We start from the raw sequence: 16,922 nt of genomic DNA on the forward strand, positions 1-16,922 counted from the left end.
GTCTTCCTGCTCGTGGTCGCCACTCAAGATTTTTTTGCCCCAGCGGCCATCAGCTTTGCAAGCTACGTGCCCCGCCCACTACCACTTGATATTAGCGATTCTGCGGGCTATGTCAGTTACTTTGGTTCTCCTGCGAATCTTCTCATTTCTGGTTCAATCACAAAGGAAAACTACGAGCATAGCAAGCCTCAACCTTTGGCCTTGAGCCTTCTTATGAGGCCCACAGTAGGCGACCACATCTCAGATCCATAAGTTATCAAAGACTTTTGTCTTCAGACACTGCGATAATAATATTTCAGACGTGAGAATATCACGAAGCTTCCCGAACGCTTCCAGCCGAGTTGGATTCGATGATTGACCTCTTCCTCGAAGTTAGATCTACCTAACTGGACTGTTTGTACTTGGTTTAAATATTTGTCAACAACTGCCGAGTGTAGAGTATCCAACCTTTAGAGGAGTGTGTGCAACATGGACATTTGGCATGATTTTGTCTTGTCCATGTTCATTTTACGAACCCCTTGTTGACAGGCTCGACTGAGGCCATTAAGAATAGTGCATAGATCTTCCACGGTCTCAGCCATGATTATGATATCGTCCGCGAATCAAAGGTGGGTAATTTACTCGCTGTTGATATTTATGCCGAATCCGCTCCAGTCCAGAAGCAGTTCTCCAGGTGGTGAATAATTTCGGAGTTTTCAGTTCCCCCTGTCTCATCCTTCGCTGCAACTGGATAGGTTGTGTTGTTGAGTATTGAGGTTTCAAATCTTAATCCTGGAGACGTTTAACTGGCGGTTCGTACAATCCTTTCAACACTTCGATGTATCGATTTAGTCAATTTGACACCGTTGGAGATAATGTAGTAGGTACTGCCCAGGTCTCGATCGAAGAAAAGGCTTTCTCATAGTTCACAAACGCCACGCAAAGTGACTGATTATACTCCTTGGTCTTCTGTATAATCTGCCGTAGCGTATGTGTGGGGTCTATGGTACTAAAGCTTTTGGAAACCAGCTTGTTCGAGAGGCTGGAAGTCGTCGAGCCTACGAGCGAGACGGTTCATAATGATTCTCGAAAACAGCTTGTAGACATGGCTCAGAAGTGAGATGGGTCTATAATTCTTCAATAAGATTTTGTCGCCTTTTTTGAAGAATACTCTTCTTCTGTGCCATGCCGTAGGCGTTTTTCCTTCGAGGATGACGGAATTGAACAGCTTCTGAAGAACCTTCAGCCCCTCCGTCAAAAACCCAACTGCGTAAAAATGAACAGAAAAAAGATAGAAACAAGACAACTTAGTGTTCATAAGTGTAGTGGGAGTTAGATGCATTAAATACATCACCACCAAAAGAAGTCATTGATAAATTCCTGTAAGCATATTAACGTAAGGGCCTAATTATGATAAATCAAAAAGTTTCAAATGAAGTAAGGTTCAATGAGTTCAAAAGTTAAAACCAACAGTTTAGGGTAAGGGCTGAATTGTATTATTAAAACAAATTTACGTCCTTTAAATCAATTGTTTCCCCAAAAGTCGTATTCAGACGACTAAAAATGTGTAAGGTAAGGGTCATTTTTTTAAAGATATCAACATTTCAAGTATACCAATCGATAGAGCCGAAAATTCTGAATGCGTTGGTGTTAGGGTCCTAACGAATATTAGTAAGAAATAAAATAGTGGACTGTATTAAAATAGGTTGCTGTAATTCTCGCCAGCCTAATTACAATCAATTATGAGAGTACGCGGTATTTGTGCGACGACGGTGGTGTCCCAAAGGCGAGTGTCTGACCCGAGCGCAGCCGATGATGACGCTGTCGGCCCGAGGTGACGTTAGTCATTGTACGCCGCCCGCACGTCTCCTCCCGCGCGTTGTTGGGTTCTCAACATGCTCCCCGGCTTGAAGTCTGAAGACGAGAAGACTTCAACAATCTGGAAGAGGGCACAAATTAATGAGGGCTCTTCTAATGGTGCCACCCTTCGTCTTGAGCTCAGCGACTCTAGACACATTATCGGTGCCAGGATAGAGCTTGATGACTCGGCCCATAGACCAGAGCAGTGGTGGAAGAGCTCTATCTTTGATGAGCACAAGAGCGCCAATCTTTGGTTCTGCCTTCGATGACTGCCACTTCACCTTCTGCTGTAACAGAGCCACATACTCCAAGGAGAAGCGTCTCCAAAAGTGCTGCTTTATGAGCTCTATTCTCTTGAAGCGCTGCAGCCGGTTGATGTTGGTCTCCTCCGGGATCTGTGGATGAGGCACAAAAGACAGTGATCGTCCAATAAGAAAATGGGCAGGAGTAAGGACAGAAAGGTCATTGGGGTCTGAAGAGAGAGGAGTGAGTGGACGGGAGTTTAAAACGGCCTCAATTTGAGCGAGGCATGTAGCCATCTCTTCGAATGTGAAGTTGGTTGTCTGTAGCAAGCGTCTAACGTGGTATTTGGTTGATTTGACCGCTGCTTCTGCCAGACCGTTAAAATGAGGACTATGTGGGGGAACGAGTTTAAATTCGATGCCCTCCTGAGCTACACGGCTTTCAAGGTCAGACTGAACCAAGAATCTCGACAGTTCATTGTAAGTGCCTACAAAATTTGTTCCGTTATCGGAAGTAATGCTCTGGGGCTTTCCCCTGCGAGATATAAAGCGGTTCAAAGCAGCTAAGTAAGCGTCAGAAGACAGAGCCGTAACGAGTTCAATATGACAGGCTTTAATCGAACTACAAATGAAAATTGCCAAATATGACTTAATGAGTCGACATCCACGACCGCTACGGTCTGCTATCAACACTGGACCTGCGTAATCAACGCAACAATGCAAAAAAGGGTACTCTAACTCAGTTCGAGATGCTGGCAGCTGTCCCATGATTGGTTGGATAGTATCTGCCTTGAATCTGCAACACCGAACACATTTATGTACTGTGGCCTTGGCTAGGTTTCTGCCACCTAATGGCCAATAAGTTTGCCTAATGTTGGCTAAAAGAAGCTGTGGACCAGCATGTATAAATTTTAAATGAAAATAATTAAAAAGAACTTTTGTAAAATGATGTTTAGAACATAATAAAATGGGATGTTTAGTATCGAAGCTGTATGGGGAATTTTGTATTCTCCCACCAACTCTAATAATGTCATTTTTGTCTAAAAATGGGGATAATGAGATAAGACGGTTTTTGATAGGAAGTGCTTTTCCTGACTTTAGAATGGCAAATTCAGAAGGAAACATTTCCATCTGTGCCTTGTGTATGATAACATTTAATGAATTATTAAGCTCTTGTACAGATAAGTGACCATTTAATTTATTATTTTTATTTTTGCAATTATAAATGAACCTTTGTAAATATGCCATTGATCTTTGTAAATATGTAAAATTTGATTTGTTTTTTATTAATTCAGAGATGGGGTCAGAATTTGAATCAGAATTGAGATTGAGATCAATTGAACAAGCGACTAATTCGGGTAGATCATGTTTTTCATCATATCTGTTATTAGGATTTTTTGGCCAGTCTGTCTCGTCTTTTAATAAAAAGCTAGGACCTGTCCACCAAAGAGAAGAAAAGCAGATGGAATCGGCCTTCAGCCCCCGAGAAACATGATCCGCCGGATTGTCCTTAGAAGGTACGTAGCGCCACGTGTAACTACTTGTATTTTCCTGAATTTCATTGACACGATTGCGGACGAAATTTTTAAGTTGAAGAGGTGGAGTTTTTAACCACCCTAACACAATAGTGGAGTCACACCAAAACATGCAACTTTCAATAGGGACGCTTAAGGCAGCCAACACTTTACTGCACAATCTTGTGGCTAATAAGGCTCCACAAAGCTCAAGACGCGGCATCGTAGTTGGCTTGATAGGCGCTACCTTACTCTTTGACGTCAAAAGGTGAGCTGTGACGGACCCTGAATGACTCACAGAACGAACATACAAACAAGCGCCGTAAGCTCGTTCCGATGCGTCTGAAAATACGTGGATTTCATAATGATCAGAGCCGTCGCTAAGAATCCAACGAGGGATTTTTAAATTGTTGAGATAAGGTAGAGTAGACGAAAATGAACTCCACAACTCTTTTATTTCCGACGAGACATCATCATCCCAGTCATATTTATCCACCCATAACCTCTGCATAATGATCTTGGCCTCAATAATGCATGGACTGACAAGACCCAGAGGGTCGAAGATCTGACTGATGACAGATAGTATGTGTCGTTTTGTAAGTTTTTTGCATGTTTCTATATTTATTGAATAAGAAAGAGTATCTTTATAGCAATTCCAATGTAAACCAAGAGTTTTAGATGAAATGTTTTTATTTATATCTGCAAATTCTAATTTATTATTATCATTGTTTTGTGTTTTTAATTCTGAAATCTCTTTTAAAATTGTGTCATCATTTGATTTGAATTTTCTTAAATTAAATTGAGCTGATTTTAAAGTTGATATTACCCCTTTACAAGTTTTAATTGTTTTTTCTTTTGTTGCTCCTCCCCCCAAGTAATCGTCAACATAAAAATCTCGTTCAATCGATTTTTTGACGTCACTATCCTGAGCTGTATGTGCTAAACTTACTAAGCACTTGGTGGCCAAATATGGAGCTGATGATGTCCCATAGGTCAATGTATTGAGTGTGTATGTTTGAATGGGTTTTGAAGGGTCTGATCTAAAAAGAATCTGTTGAAGAGAGCGTTGACTAGGATGTAGTTCAATCGCTCTATACATTTTTTCGACATCGCCAGTTACAACATATTTATGTTGGCGAAAGCGAAACAATATGGAGGTCAAATCTTCCTGTACTGTGGGGCCTATCATCTGGATGTCGTTAAGTGACACACCAGTACTGGTTGCGGCTGAAGCGTCAAATACAGTACGGAGCTTCGTTGTAAGGCTCTCTTCACGAATGACACCGTGATGAGGCAAAAAATAATTGATATTTTGAAGAGGGTTGGGCGAAGGCTCCCTATTAAGTGTCATGTGACCCAAAGACTCGTATTCATTTAAGAAATCCACGTATTTTGCTTTGAATTCGGGCTCACGAGTAAATTTTTTCTCTAAAGATAAGAAACGGACTTTAGCCTTTTGAAAAGAGTCGCCTAAGACTGAAGGATTTTGCTTCAGCGGCATTTTGACCACAAAGCGCCCGTCATCTTTACGAGAGGTATTTTCTAAAAAATGCTGCTCACAACTACGTTCCTCAGAAGACAGGGCATGCTCGACAGATACACTATCAAGCTCCCAGAATCGAGTTAAGTCGGGGTCAGATTGTTGGTTGATAAAATGACATACAGGAGAAGATTGTTGTGCCTTAAGGCGGGTAACATACCCTGACACCAGCCAACCCAGTTTGGTTTCGTAAAGTTTAGGTTGGTTTTTCCCTAAATCAATGAAATTATTACATAAGACTGACCAGAAAACATCGGCGCCGACCAATATGTCGATCGCTGAAGGTATGTTAAAAGACGGGTCAGCTAAATGAATTCCCAATGGAAGGTTAATATGATCAATATTAATGAATGAAGAAGGTAAAGATTTAGTTATTTGGGGTAAAATATGACAGTCAAGAGTAACTTTGAAACTATCATCGTGAATCGACATAATAGTTAGGCTGCAAGATTGTGTGCTAAATGAAGTGTTGTTATTTATTCCCGTTACCGTGGCGCTAGCACTCCGTTGAGACAAACCCAGCTTACCGCATAATGACTGCGTGACGAAGTTCGCCGTGCTACCATTGTCGAGCAGCACTCGAGCCTGGTGCACGGCGCCCTTGCTGTCCAGCACCTTCACCATCGCTGTGGAAAGCAAAATATGTGGCGGAGTAGTAATCTGCTTATTAATGTCGGTGGAATTTGCAAAAGTATTAATTGGGACAGAAGGTCCAGGCGTGGGGTTTGATTCATGTAAATGCAAAAGAGTGTTATGCATTTTTTTGCAATATTTACAAGGCACAAGACTGCATTTATTTTCTACATGACCTGGTCTAAGACAATTTAAACAAACTTTGGCGTCTGACGCCTTTTGGATACGGGTTTCAATAGGAAGAGCACGAAATGATTCACAATTGAATAAGAAATGATTCTGTTTACAAATAGTGCACAGATATGGTTTTTTGAAATTATTATTATTTGTTTTTGTCTCTTTTTTGTTATTATTATTATTAGTATTGTAGTTATTTTGTTTATAATTTGTAGTTTGTAAGTAAGAATTAGTTTTAGAACTTTCTATTTTATTTGTATTATTATTTTTGTTTTCTTGCAATGTTTCCAATAAATCTGCTCTGTTACTTAAAAACTGTATAAATATATCTAATGAAGGAAAATTCGTTAATGTATTTCTATGCTCCTCCCATTGCCTATGCGTTATTGAATCTAGTTTTTCTGCCATCATATGGATGATGAGTGTGTCCCAATGTTGGGTAGGCTGACCCAAAGTGGACAACGCTCTAAGATTTTTATTTGTTAAATCTATAAGATGACGAATTCCTGTACAAGACTCAGTCTGTAAGTGCTTGACGTTAAATAAGGCCTGGACGTGGTTATTTACGAGCAGTCTTTTGTTATCAAACCTATCGCAAACTAACTTCCAGGCAGACTCGTAATTGTCTGCACGTACATCTAAGTTATCAATGACAAGAGAAGCACTACCTTTCAAAGATGCACGAAGATAATGTAGTTTATTGATGTTATCTATGTCGGTTCTGGAATGAATTAATGATATGAAAGTATCCCTAAATTCGAGCCAGTGTTGATAGTTCCCGTGAAAAACTGGCAATTCAATCTTTGGCAATCTCACGCAATTAGATTTAAAGCTACTGGCCTGTTCATCATTGTCGCTCGCCACGGCTCCTCCCTGGAGTCCGCGATGCTGGCGCGGGCGAGCGCCCAGCAGGACGCGCGCCTCTGCCACCAGCTTGTAGTACGTGTCTTCGAACTGCTCACGCTCCCTGCACTCGTCATCTTGGTCTTCCGATAACTCCTCGATGTTGCACTGTAACGCATCATATTTGGCGTATAAGTTTTCAAATTTTTGCAAACGACTTTCTAAATCCACTAACTGCAAGTTTCCTGGTTCATCAGAACTTTTAAGCAACCTTAAATAATTACTAAAGATCGTCAGCTTAGCCTTCATACAACTACGTTTCTTAAGTAATTTTTCGTCAGCCATTATGAATGAAAAGAAAGATGAATGGAAGACGGAAGTTGTAAAATTATCAATAAAATGCAATGAATGGAAAGGTAATAAAACAGGTGCAGCGAGCTAATGACCCGGCAGCGAGGTGCAGCGAGCGTCAACAAAAGAACAGCTGTGCGATCGTAGATAAGGACGGCCGAGCGGCCCGCTCCGTTATCTTAATAGCCTACAAGCAAAGGAAAAAAATGCGTATGAAGACGAAATGTAAATACACTGCGTTAATAAGTGCAATGATTGAGTTTATTTAATATAACTAATTATGATTGTGATTTTAATGATTAAATGTGGTAATTAATATTAATATGAACTAGCGTGAAGCGCGAAAGATTGCTATAAAGAGAAGAAAAGGCAAAATTTAAATAATTTGGGAAGCACTCGCTCAATTTTAGCAATTTAAACACTGTGAAAAAGAGGGATAATTAAGGAAAAAATTGGAACGACTCACGTATCTTCTATAAACCTTCCAACAAATCCTTGGCACAGGTCACAATGATAATGACTGTGCGATATTGATGACACGACGACTCGAATATGTGGCGGGTCCAAAGTCCGTCGCGCGCTGTCCTCCAAATGACCTGCGTATGGCGCGTGCGGTGCTTGCGTAGTATCATGTATCCTTGCGGGAATAATGAAGGCTCCCGCAGGTATCTAGCGTAGCTGAAGTCCACACTGAAGAGCTCCAAATTGAAGGGTCTTGAATTTTGAAGGAATTCTTGAAGTGGTATTCCCGATAATATTCTCGCAAATAAGACGGCGATATCCTAAAGGACCATTGTTAGGGTCCTAACGAATATTAGTAAGAAATAAAATAGTGGACTGTATTAAAATAGGTTGCTGTAATTCTCGCCAGCCTAATTACAATCAATTATGAGAGTACGCGGTATTTGTGCGACGACGGTGGTGTCCCAAAGGCGAGTGTCTGACCCGAGCGCAGCCGATGATGACGCTGTCGGCCCGAGGTGACGTTAGTCATTGTACGCCGCCCGCACGTCTCCTCCCGCGCGTTGTTGGGTTCTCAACAGTTGGTATATATAACTCATTTTGGCCAAAATGTCCCTTACATTAATTGATACTTCCACCATCGATATTGCCAATGAAATTTTTCTTCATTCCAATTTTCCTTACCCTCCTTTTCATTTTTAGGTTAGTTGGAATGAGAAATTATTAAATTAGCTTGAACTTGGGTACTTCTCATTTACACTCAAATTTGATGGTCACACAATAATAGTTCATAAACGGTATAAGTTAGAACAATACCTTTGAAATCAGATGATAAAATATCTATTTAGCTACATACAAAATAAATTTTATCGTAATAGAAGCAAAAATAATACGAAAAAATCACATGAAACAATAAAAAACGGGGTCATTTTTCGCGTTCTCATCGTGTCACACCTTCGGTTGCAATGAAACATTTGGTTACTGCATTCACAATTTTCATTCAATTTGTGTGTAGCATATACTAAAATCATCGTAATTAAATATACTTTCCACACAATAGTCAAAAAAATGTCTTCTTATAATTATTTTGAATTGAGAAAGCGAAATACGTTGGTCACACGATTTTAGGTACCTAAAATTTTGAGTAATAATACAAGATTGCCGTTAAACCGAACACCAGGAACCAATCACAGTGTTCTATTCGGTTAACGTCAGTCACGCTTCGACCATTGGGGAGGTGAGATAGGTCGATCGTCGCTCTGCGAAAAAAATACGTAGCTTTTTGTGATTGTCCATAGACATACCGTCGCTTGCTTGAACAATATTTTCTACCTCTAAAATTTAAACAATTTAATTGAAACTTTGCCATTGAAAACTTAACATGTTAGACTTATTTGTGTAGTATTCGACTTGAACCGTTAAATTCAAATTTAAGGATAATTCATAAAAAACTAAAATTTTCGTCACCTTCGTGGTGTTTTATACACGAAGGTGATTTTAGGCCACGAAAGTGATTTCTTGCTTTGGTTTATTTTAAAATATACGTGACTGGTGTTTATGTTTTTACAATATTTTAATAACTAATAAATTATACGTGGTAAAGTAGAGATCAGTACATCAATAAATAAATAAGGGCCTCGTATTTTTGTTGTCTGTCTGTATGACTGTATGTATGTCTGTATATGTGACTGTGTATCTGTTTGTAAGATAAATTTAATCTGAAGTTTGAGTTAAAAGTTGTACAACAAAAATACGAGGCCATCTGGCCTAAATAAAAAATATATTTTTGTTGAGGGACTGATAAATCAGTTAGAGTTCTTTTTATTTAGGTACTGATAATCCGTTTTTTGCTTCTTTAGCATTTCAGAATGCCACCAGTGTCACCCTTAAAACCAATTGCGTAGAATCTTGTAACTTAGTAGGTGACCTAATCGGTAAAATTTTATCTTGTATTTAAGTAGGTACCTATTTATATTATGTTATTGCTATTTATCTATGAAAATAAGACAAAATATATGTTTTATAAGAGTCATTTACAGTAGTAAAGTTTGAAAAAATTATTGCTGTGAAGTACAGAATCACTTTCGTGGCATCAAAAAATTCAAAACGTTAAATCTTCCAAACGAGACTCACTATTTTACTGATTTACTGAGAATACAATCTTCACATCAAGCGCTACAATTTTTGTTTACAAAAAGTTGAAATAAGTTAGAAATAAAATTCGCCACGAAGGTGACGATGAGAACCGTGAAGATGAGAAATACCCACTTATTTGGTTATGATTCCGTCAGGAGAAGGTACGTTAAGCCGTCATCAAGCGATTGCTCAATGTAGGTATGCTATGACGTTACAAGATTTTTACCAGTTCATGGTTCATGCTTCATAACTTATATGAGTATCAAGTTAGGGCATTGAGGATCGTTTTCTTAAACTTCTAAAAAGAAAATCAAACCCAAAAGGAAACCCCTTGAGAAGAAGGACTCGTAGGAAAATTGTTGGCAGTCTTTGAGAATTTATCGTAAGGAGCTTAATCTAAGACAGAATAAATTAAGCTCGTAATAAAAAGCTTCGTAGATTACTATGCCATAATATTTAATAGCCTTCAAATAGAGTCACACGACTGCCGTAGGTTGATGACCGCTAAGATGGAGATTATAAAGAATAGACTACTGTTTCGTTTTGTCCAACCAGTCGGCCTATTTTCGTGATCGGGAACGATCATGTCTCGACACCAGACTCCGGATATCGGTTCTAGTCCCGAAATATCCCAGTCTTACTCCCAATAGAGAGGGTATAAATACAATACTGTATTTTTGGTGTTGATCAACCAGGAGTAAGGAAGGTAGGATGTACGGATGACAGCACATACAAATTATCATAGGCTTGATCGAGCTTTGATGTCTATTTGAAAACATGGGAAATGTTACGAGTTTCTGTTCAAGACCGAAATCCTCGTACGAAAATTTCGTATTTTAAATTAATGATCGTCAATTTCTGACCATCTAAGTAAGTGTATTTGATTTCCGTAAGTCAGGTCAGGGTGTAATCTTACGCTACGTCATTGGTCATATTCTCTGGAGAAACTCCACCTTCCATCGGTTTTTCTTTGTCTATGAAATAATGCACAGTTAAATTGTAACTTTCGTCATTAGCTTCATAAGCTCTCTTATCTCACTCTTATTTGAATTGTCAATTTTTAGGCACCCTTTTGAAAAATTCTAATAGCTTTTCTTATAACTGCCAATAATTCTATTACTGAGATTGCGTGGGTGTAACGTCTGCGATTCTGTCTGTGGGCGGGTTATCCAATCAATTAAAATCAAACAAAGGCATGTGAGATACATAACAATATGAGCATTTCGTTATGCGTCTCAAATGAACGTCTGTTTTGTACTACCTACACACTTGCAGCTGATTGCATACCGATAGATTGTGCAATACAACTAGAAATTGTAATATCATATGGTTTAAGATTTCAAAACATGTTCAATCTTGAATAGATAAAAGCATGCTAGTTTTCTGATTGTAAGCTATAATCAGATAGTTTGAGAAGAGTCGTCGTACCTGAACAATATTAAAGTAGTTGCTCAAATGCATCCCAAATGCCTCCTTCGTGTAGGTTCCATTATGTATAAGCTGATGATGGCTGATTTGGGCTTGGTTGATGATGATGATGTATCATCACCGCCTTTAGTCTAGATTACTAATTACTTAATTTTTCACTGTGTTACCTACTATCTCTTAGTTTTTATTTTTGCAACTGTCCACATTGCATGCCGTGGCAGCCTTTAATTAAGACAGCACTTAGTTTTTAGCACTTTTAGTTATAGTAATTTCATGTATGCGTGTTTGTCTTGTTGGTTGTCCTAATAAATAAAATAAAATAAAATAAAATAAAATAAATTACAGGAGAACGACCTTCTGTAATTTTCGAAAGGTAAATAAATTTGGGTTACAAGTTACAACACTCTTTACATTGGCCAGACAAATTGTAGCGGCTCGATGTTCGCATTTGTCTCTTCCCTTTTTCTTCTTCCCATAATCGCCTTTGACTACCAATCAATTCAAATCATTCAAAGATCGGAGTTCTCCCTCTACTCTGATAATATTGTAGATTAGTAGGTATACGAATTAGAATATACATATAAGAGTCAAAAATACGCCCCCGAGCATACCTCAACAATAATCTGGCTGACAATTGGATCGAAAAAAGGTCACATACCAACAATCTAGAACAGATCACGCACTATTTTCCGAGCAATGATATTTATTTCCTCTCGCTCCCACTCATTAGTCACCAATTAGAAAGAATATGTGACAAGGAAGCCACGAGTACAGCCCACTAGAAAATTCCTGATATGATTAATGATTGTTTTTTATAAACACGAGTTTGCATTTTTAAGATGCTAATGACACCGTTCATGTAAATCTGTCTCCAATATTTTTAATTTTTACTTTTACTTTCGTATCAGTTAAATGACGTCCATAGTGGGACAAAAGGCCTCCCTCAAGGATTTCCATAACGACCGGTCCTGCGTTCCCCGCATCCAGGTACTTCCCGCGACCTTCATCAGATCGTTGGTTCACCTAGTGGGAGACCTACCCACACTATGTCTTCCGGCCCGTGGTCGCCACTCGAGAACTTTTGTATCTGCTAAAATGTGCGATGAGTGATTTCACCAACATCAACTTATCTTTCATTATCATCATCATCATCTCAGCTATCCGTCCATAGCGTATAGCGTCCACTGCCGAACATAGGCCTCCCCCAATGCTTTCCATGCTGCCCGGTTGGTAGCGGCCTGCGTCCAGCGTCTTTCTGCTACCTTTATAATATCGTCGGTCCACCTTGTGAGTGGACGTCTCACGCTGCGTTTTCCGGTACGCAGCCTCCACACCAGAACCCCACCGGCTGCAGTTACTGCGTACTATGTGCCCTGCCCATTGCCACTTCAGCTTGCTGGCTATGTCAGCGACTTTAGTTCGTTTACGGATCTCCTCTTTCCTGATTCGATCTCAACTTATCTTTGGGGAGCCTTTATGACGTTAGCTACTTCCTTTCTGTCTGCCTCTACCTTCACTGGATTGTCTATGATTTGCAACGGTGTTCAATGTTTATTCACATAAAAATTATAGGTTTACAAATTATTATTTCTCGCTATTCCTGTTTTATATAGCAGCTCCAAAGATCACAGGAAACCAATAAGTCGGCAACCGTAGAACAAACATTATGTCTCACTCCCACTCCAGAATAATTCCAAAACCACGGATACGGATAATTTCAAATATCCGGTCAGATACACAATGACTTCAACAATGAAATTGGAATATTGTTAGCAGAGATAAACAACATTGATTATAAAATTGTGAATAAGAAACCCACACAGTTATACCAGTTACACTTGAACATCTTTGTGCACGAACATTACAAGCTTATTATGACCTATGCATTTAATTTTACACAACCTTTTCATTTAAGACTTACTATGTGTCATCTATTTAGTGTAATAATAATTAGGCACTTCATAATCTTTTTGTTTTCATGTGTAAGCATGGAAGTAACCACCTGAAAGTTTGTATTTTCACCAAATATTTTAATAACCAATTATTATTACATACTAATTGCGCCGAATATGTAATTACATCACATCAAATTCACAATTCACGTGCGTATGAGTAATGAAAGCTCTGTTTACACCTGTCTGACAAATTCATCATTTTTGTTCTCGTTAGCCAAAGCACCAACCATGTTAAGTGAACTCTACATCATCAAAACCACGATACATCAACGTCCGAGTCAAATGTTTACTATCACTAAACGCCAACACCTGATGTGATCACCTGACTCCAAAATCCAGTTGCCAAGAGGCGTTTCGACTGAAAAATATACGGCTCATTTTGATTTATGAATAATAAAACTGAATATACTCGTCAAAATTAGTCCACGTAATAATAGAACGGCTTTTTCATCCTTGACGCTTTTTGTCTCCGCAAAATAGTACTTCGAACCGAATGAGTAATTCTTGTGGATGAGAAAACAAAACGACACCTTAGTTTTGTTGAAAATTAACTGACAAGGCTAAAGACTTTACGCAGACAATAAAGTTGCTCAATTCAAATAAACATGCCTAATTGGAGCGCTTAATTACGATACAGTTAACACACCTTCTGTATGTTAAGGTGTAAATATCGTGGAAAGTATCCAACATCTAGACGGTTCGTTACTGACGTGGTTACATTACATTTATCTTCACTTTTGAGTGAGGTTTATCTCGGCACTTGCAACAATCCACTCACTGTTAGATCAGCTCCTATCTTCGGCGGAAAACACCTATGCAAGCGACGTCACCCCATGACGAGTAGTTATCCAACCGCCTGCAGCGTCCCACGCAAATTCCGTCCCGCCCGCCTCGGCCGTCGGCCAAAATTTTCATAGTTTAGTTACGATTTCGAAAACGACCCGACGCGTCCCGCCGCCGGCGACAATCCGCCCGATTTCTCTAACGAATCCAGTTTCGCATAACCTTCGTCAAGTTCTCGATTTTCAGCGAGCAGTTCTTGTGATTGTGATTGACTCAGTGCACCGTGTTACCATTGGATTTTATTTGTGTTTTCATTTAATTGGGTATGTTAATTTTTATTTCTATTCCACGCTGGAAGATCATTGGAATTTACATTTAATAACCAAGGACCTAGTATTGACCCTTGAGGCACGCCAATAATATTTTATTGACTATAAAATTCCATATGAAGAATTTTTATTGAGCTTTCGATATGAAAGTTGGATAAGAAAGTTAGGTAATCATAGGAAGTAACAGACGGTGCAAGTTATAAAAGCTTTGCTCCGCGCAGAAACGCGAGAGCAAGGGGCCTTCAGAGTCTACAGAAATAGCACAAGACGTTTCGTTCACACTTGAGAAAATTTTAACACAGGACACCCACTCGCTTAAACTTCACCTTGCCAGTGTAGATGGCGCTGACCGCTGCGTGAGTCACATTGGAGTTGCGATCGGCCAAAGAGGTTTCGGCCAGATGATGTGCAATGATGTATTGTATGACTTATAGGACAGCGTATATGATTATTTCAGTTCTGTTTATGATTTAGAGTCGTCTTGCCTTGGATGCGTTGTATTTATATCAGGTTATGAAATGTTGAAGTGGTTTATTTCAATCATAAATTGAAGACGTGCGCTTGGAACAAGTATATCGGTATTTAAATCATCACTTTATTAGTTTCAGCAAGATTTATGCATGAACTTGAGTTCTCTGTTAAAAACAACGTAAAATCAAATTCTGGATTCATCTAGAATTATAGTGTTGGATTTAGGATAAAAGTGTCAATGTTGCAGTTATTTATTTTATGAACTGGCTGACCCAGCAGACGTCCTGTCATTCAAAATTTCCATAGAACTTTACTTCAGTTTTCCCAAATGAAAAATCTGTGTAATCGGATTATCAGTTTTTTTTTATTGGAAAAAAAATGTGCAAATAAAAAAATCCCAAAACAGACCAGCTAAATCTCAAGTGGTGTACTCACATATACATACAGTACTCGTATACTAATGTAAGAGCACTTTATCCTAATTAATAGATGATTGTCGTCACCTTCCGAAAATTCATATTCTTTGGAAGACTTTTCCATTCTATTCCAACATTCTAGTCAATTCCATGAAAGATATTCTTCACTACCTATCACTTCTATCTCTATGATTAGGTTAATAAGAGTGCTTCCTTTATTTTCAAGTGGTTTAATAAACCTGGTATGTCAGATTATGTAAGCCATCATAGGCATGTGATATTTCCTTGGGATATTTCTCAATCACTGGCGGATTAATGTATTTGTAGCACTGAATCATTTCTTTTAATTTTCTAACAGATTGGTTAAAATGTACACTTATGAAGCAATAATGATTATGATAAAAACAGTAAACTTATCATTTTCGATGAGTAGAGCTGAATATGACCTATTTTCACTCTTTCCGTGGATGTCGTAAAATCCAAATATGGGAAATACGAACGTCAGACCTCCCTAACCCATGACCAACGTGGGGAGTGAAAGAACAACTCTGGAAATGCTCCTTCAACGGAGACTAAAATGACCTGATGACAATTATTTTCCAGTATTGCGGTAAATGTCCCACCTGAGAATCTTACCCAGAATGTTCAGATCAAAAGTATAATACCTACTTAGGCTTAGACAGGTAGCCGAAAATATTTGACAACCTTTTACAAGAAACGAACATGGGACTATGCGATGAACTATTGCACAGTGCACTATTTAACACATTTATGCAATTAAATGTGATTTTAATTTGAAATCTCAAAAAATAACTAATCGATATTGTTTAAGCTAGTATGAAATAGTAATGTTTTTGTATGGTTAGAGACTTGGAGCGAACATACTTCTGAATACAGGTCTGACCATGTTACATCAAGTCACCAAATTGATCCGAAAATACTGCGAAATATTGTATAACGCCAATTGGTATTCGCAACATTCTAAAATAAGCTTTCTCACGATAATAATAAAATCGATGCGCCAGATGCATTAACCCATTTGGCAGCGCATTCACCCTTTCGATTTCTCAAACAATTTGTTTTGTATTTTCGTTTGCATTGTTTGTTTATTTTATTCTATGTGTAACGCCAGAGTTTAACATTTAAGGGAAAATATGTAATAGGTACATATATGAGTACATAATACTAGTCCATAGGATGACGAATACGGTGTGATGGAAGTTTCTGGAGAGGTATTTTTTTTTAAACATATGAAATTATAAAAAGGATCTTTGTATTTGATTCAAAATTAATATTCTTTACCTATTCGACAAATCGTTACAGTACAACGTTTGTTGCATGTTGTTTATAAATCTAAATGTTTCATATCAATGACAGTTTAAAAAACTTTCCCTGGGGACCAACTTGACCTTCATTGATTGGGTTGTTATTGGCGGTCAAGCTGTAGATTCTGGCTACACAGGAGTTGCAGTGTGGTGGGAAAGAGGGGTGGGAATAGTCCCGTATCCAAATATCTGTAATTTTTCTAGGGATGTTTCTTGTCGTGCTTCTTTCTCTTTATGGTCTTACCATAATCGTTAGTTTCGTCCAATTACGTCCACTTCTGTACAGAATTTCCATAACGACCCGTCTTACTCTGTTCAATTAATTATTATCATCCTTGAAATTGTTCTATAAAGTAACTTAGTAGTAGTTAGCTTAGGTTGACTTGACAGTGCCCCTACTAAAGTACCTACTTCGTGTTTCTTATAATATTACCTTTGTTTGTCCTGTGTCATTCGCATTGCACTGGCCTAAACCACG

The 16,922-nt window shown here is 38.5% G+C and overlaps 2 protein-coding genes across 3 annotated transcripts in view; one reads left to right on the forward strand and one right to left on the reverse strand.

Annotated features, from left to right (window-relative positions):
• The window catches only part of LOC135084185 (twitchin), a 211,053-nt gene that overhangs the window by 9,634 nt on the left and 184,497 nt on the right, over positions 1-16,922 (forward strand). The gene's annotated exons all lie outside the window — the stretch shown is intronic.
• Positions 1,671-6,320, reverse strand: LOC135084144 (uncharacterized). 2 transcript variants are annotated; one of them, XM_063978889.1, is made up of 2 exons: positions 5,663-6,320; positions 1,671-2,234 (listed from the first exon to the last, which is right to left on the reverse strand). In XM_063978889.1, the coding sequence occupies exons 1-2, from the start codon at positions 5,699-5,701 to the stop codon at positions 1,911-1,913; spliced, it is 363 nt and encodes a 120-aa protein (XP_063834959.1). In that variant the 5' UTR covers positions 5,702-6,320; the 3' UTR covers positions 1,671-1,910. The 2 variants fall into 2 exon arrangements, with proteins under 2 accessions (XP_063834959.1, XP_063834958.1); XM_063978888.1 differs by having other exon boundaries at positions 1,671-2,877.

Source organism: Ostrinia nubilalis, chromosome 25, assembly GCF_963855985.1.
Source record: "Ostrinia nubilalis chromosome 25, ilOstNubi1.1, whole genome shotgun sequence".
In the NCBI taxonomy this organism is placed as follows: Eukaryota; Metazoa; Arthropoda; class Insecta; order Lepidoptera; family Crambidae; genus Ostrinia; species Ostrinia nubilalis.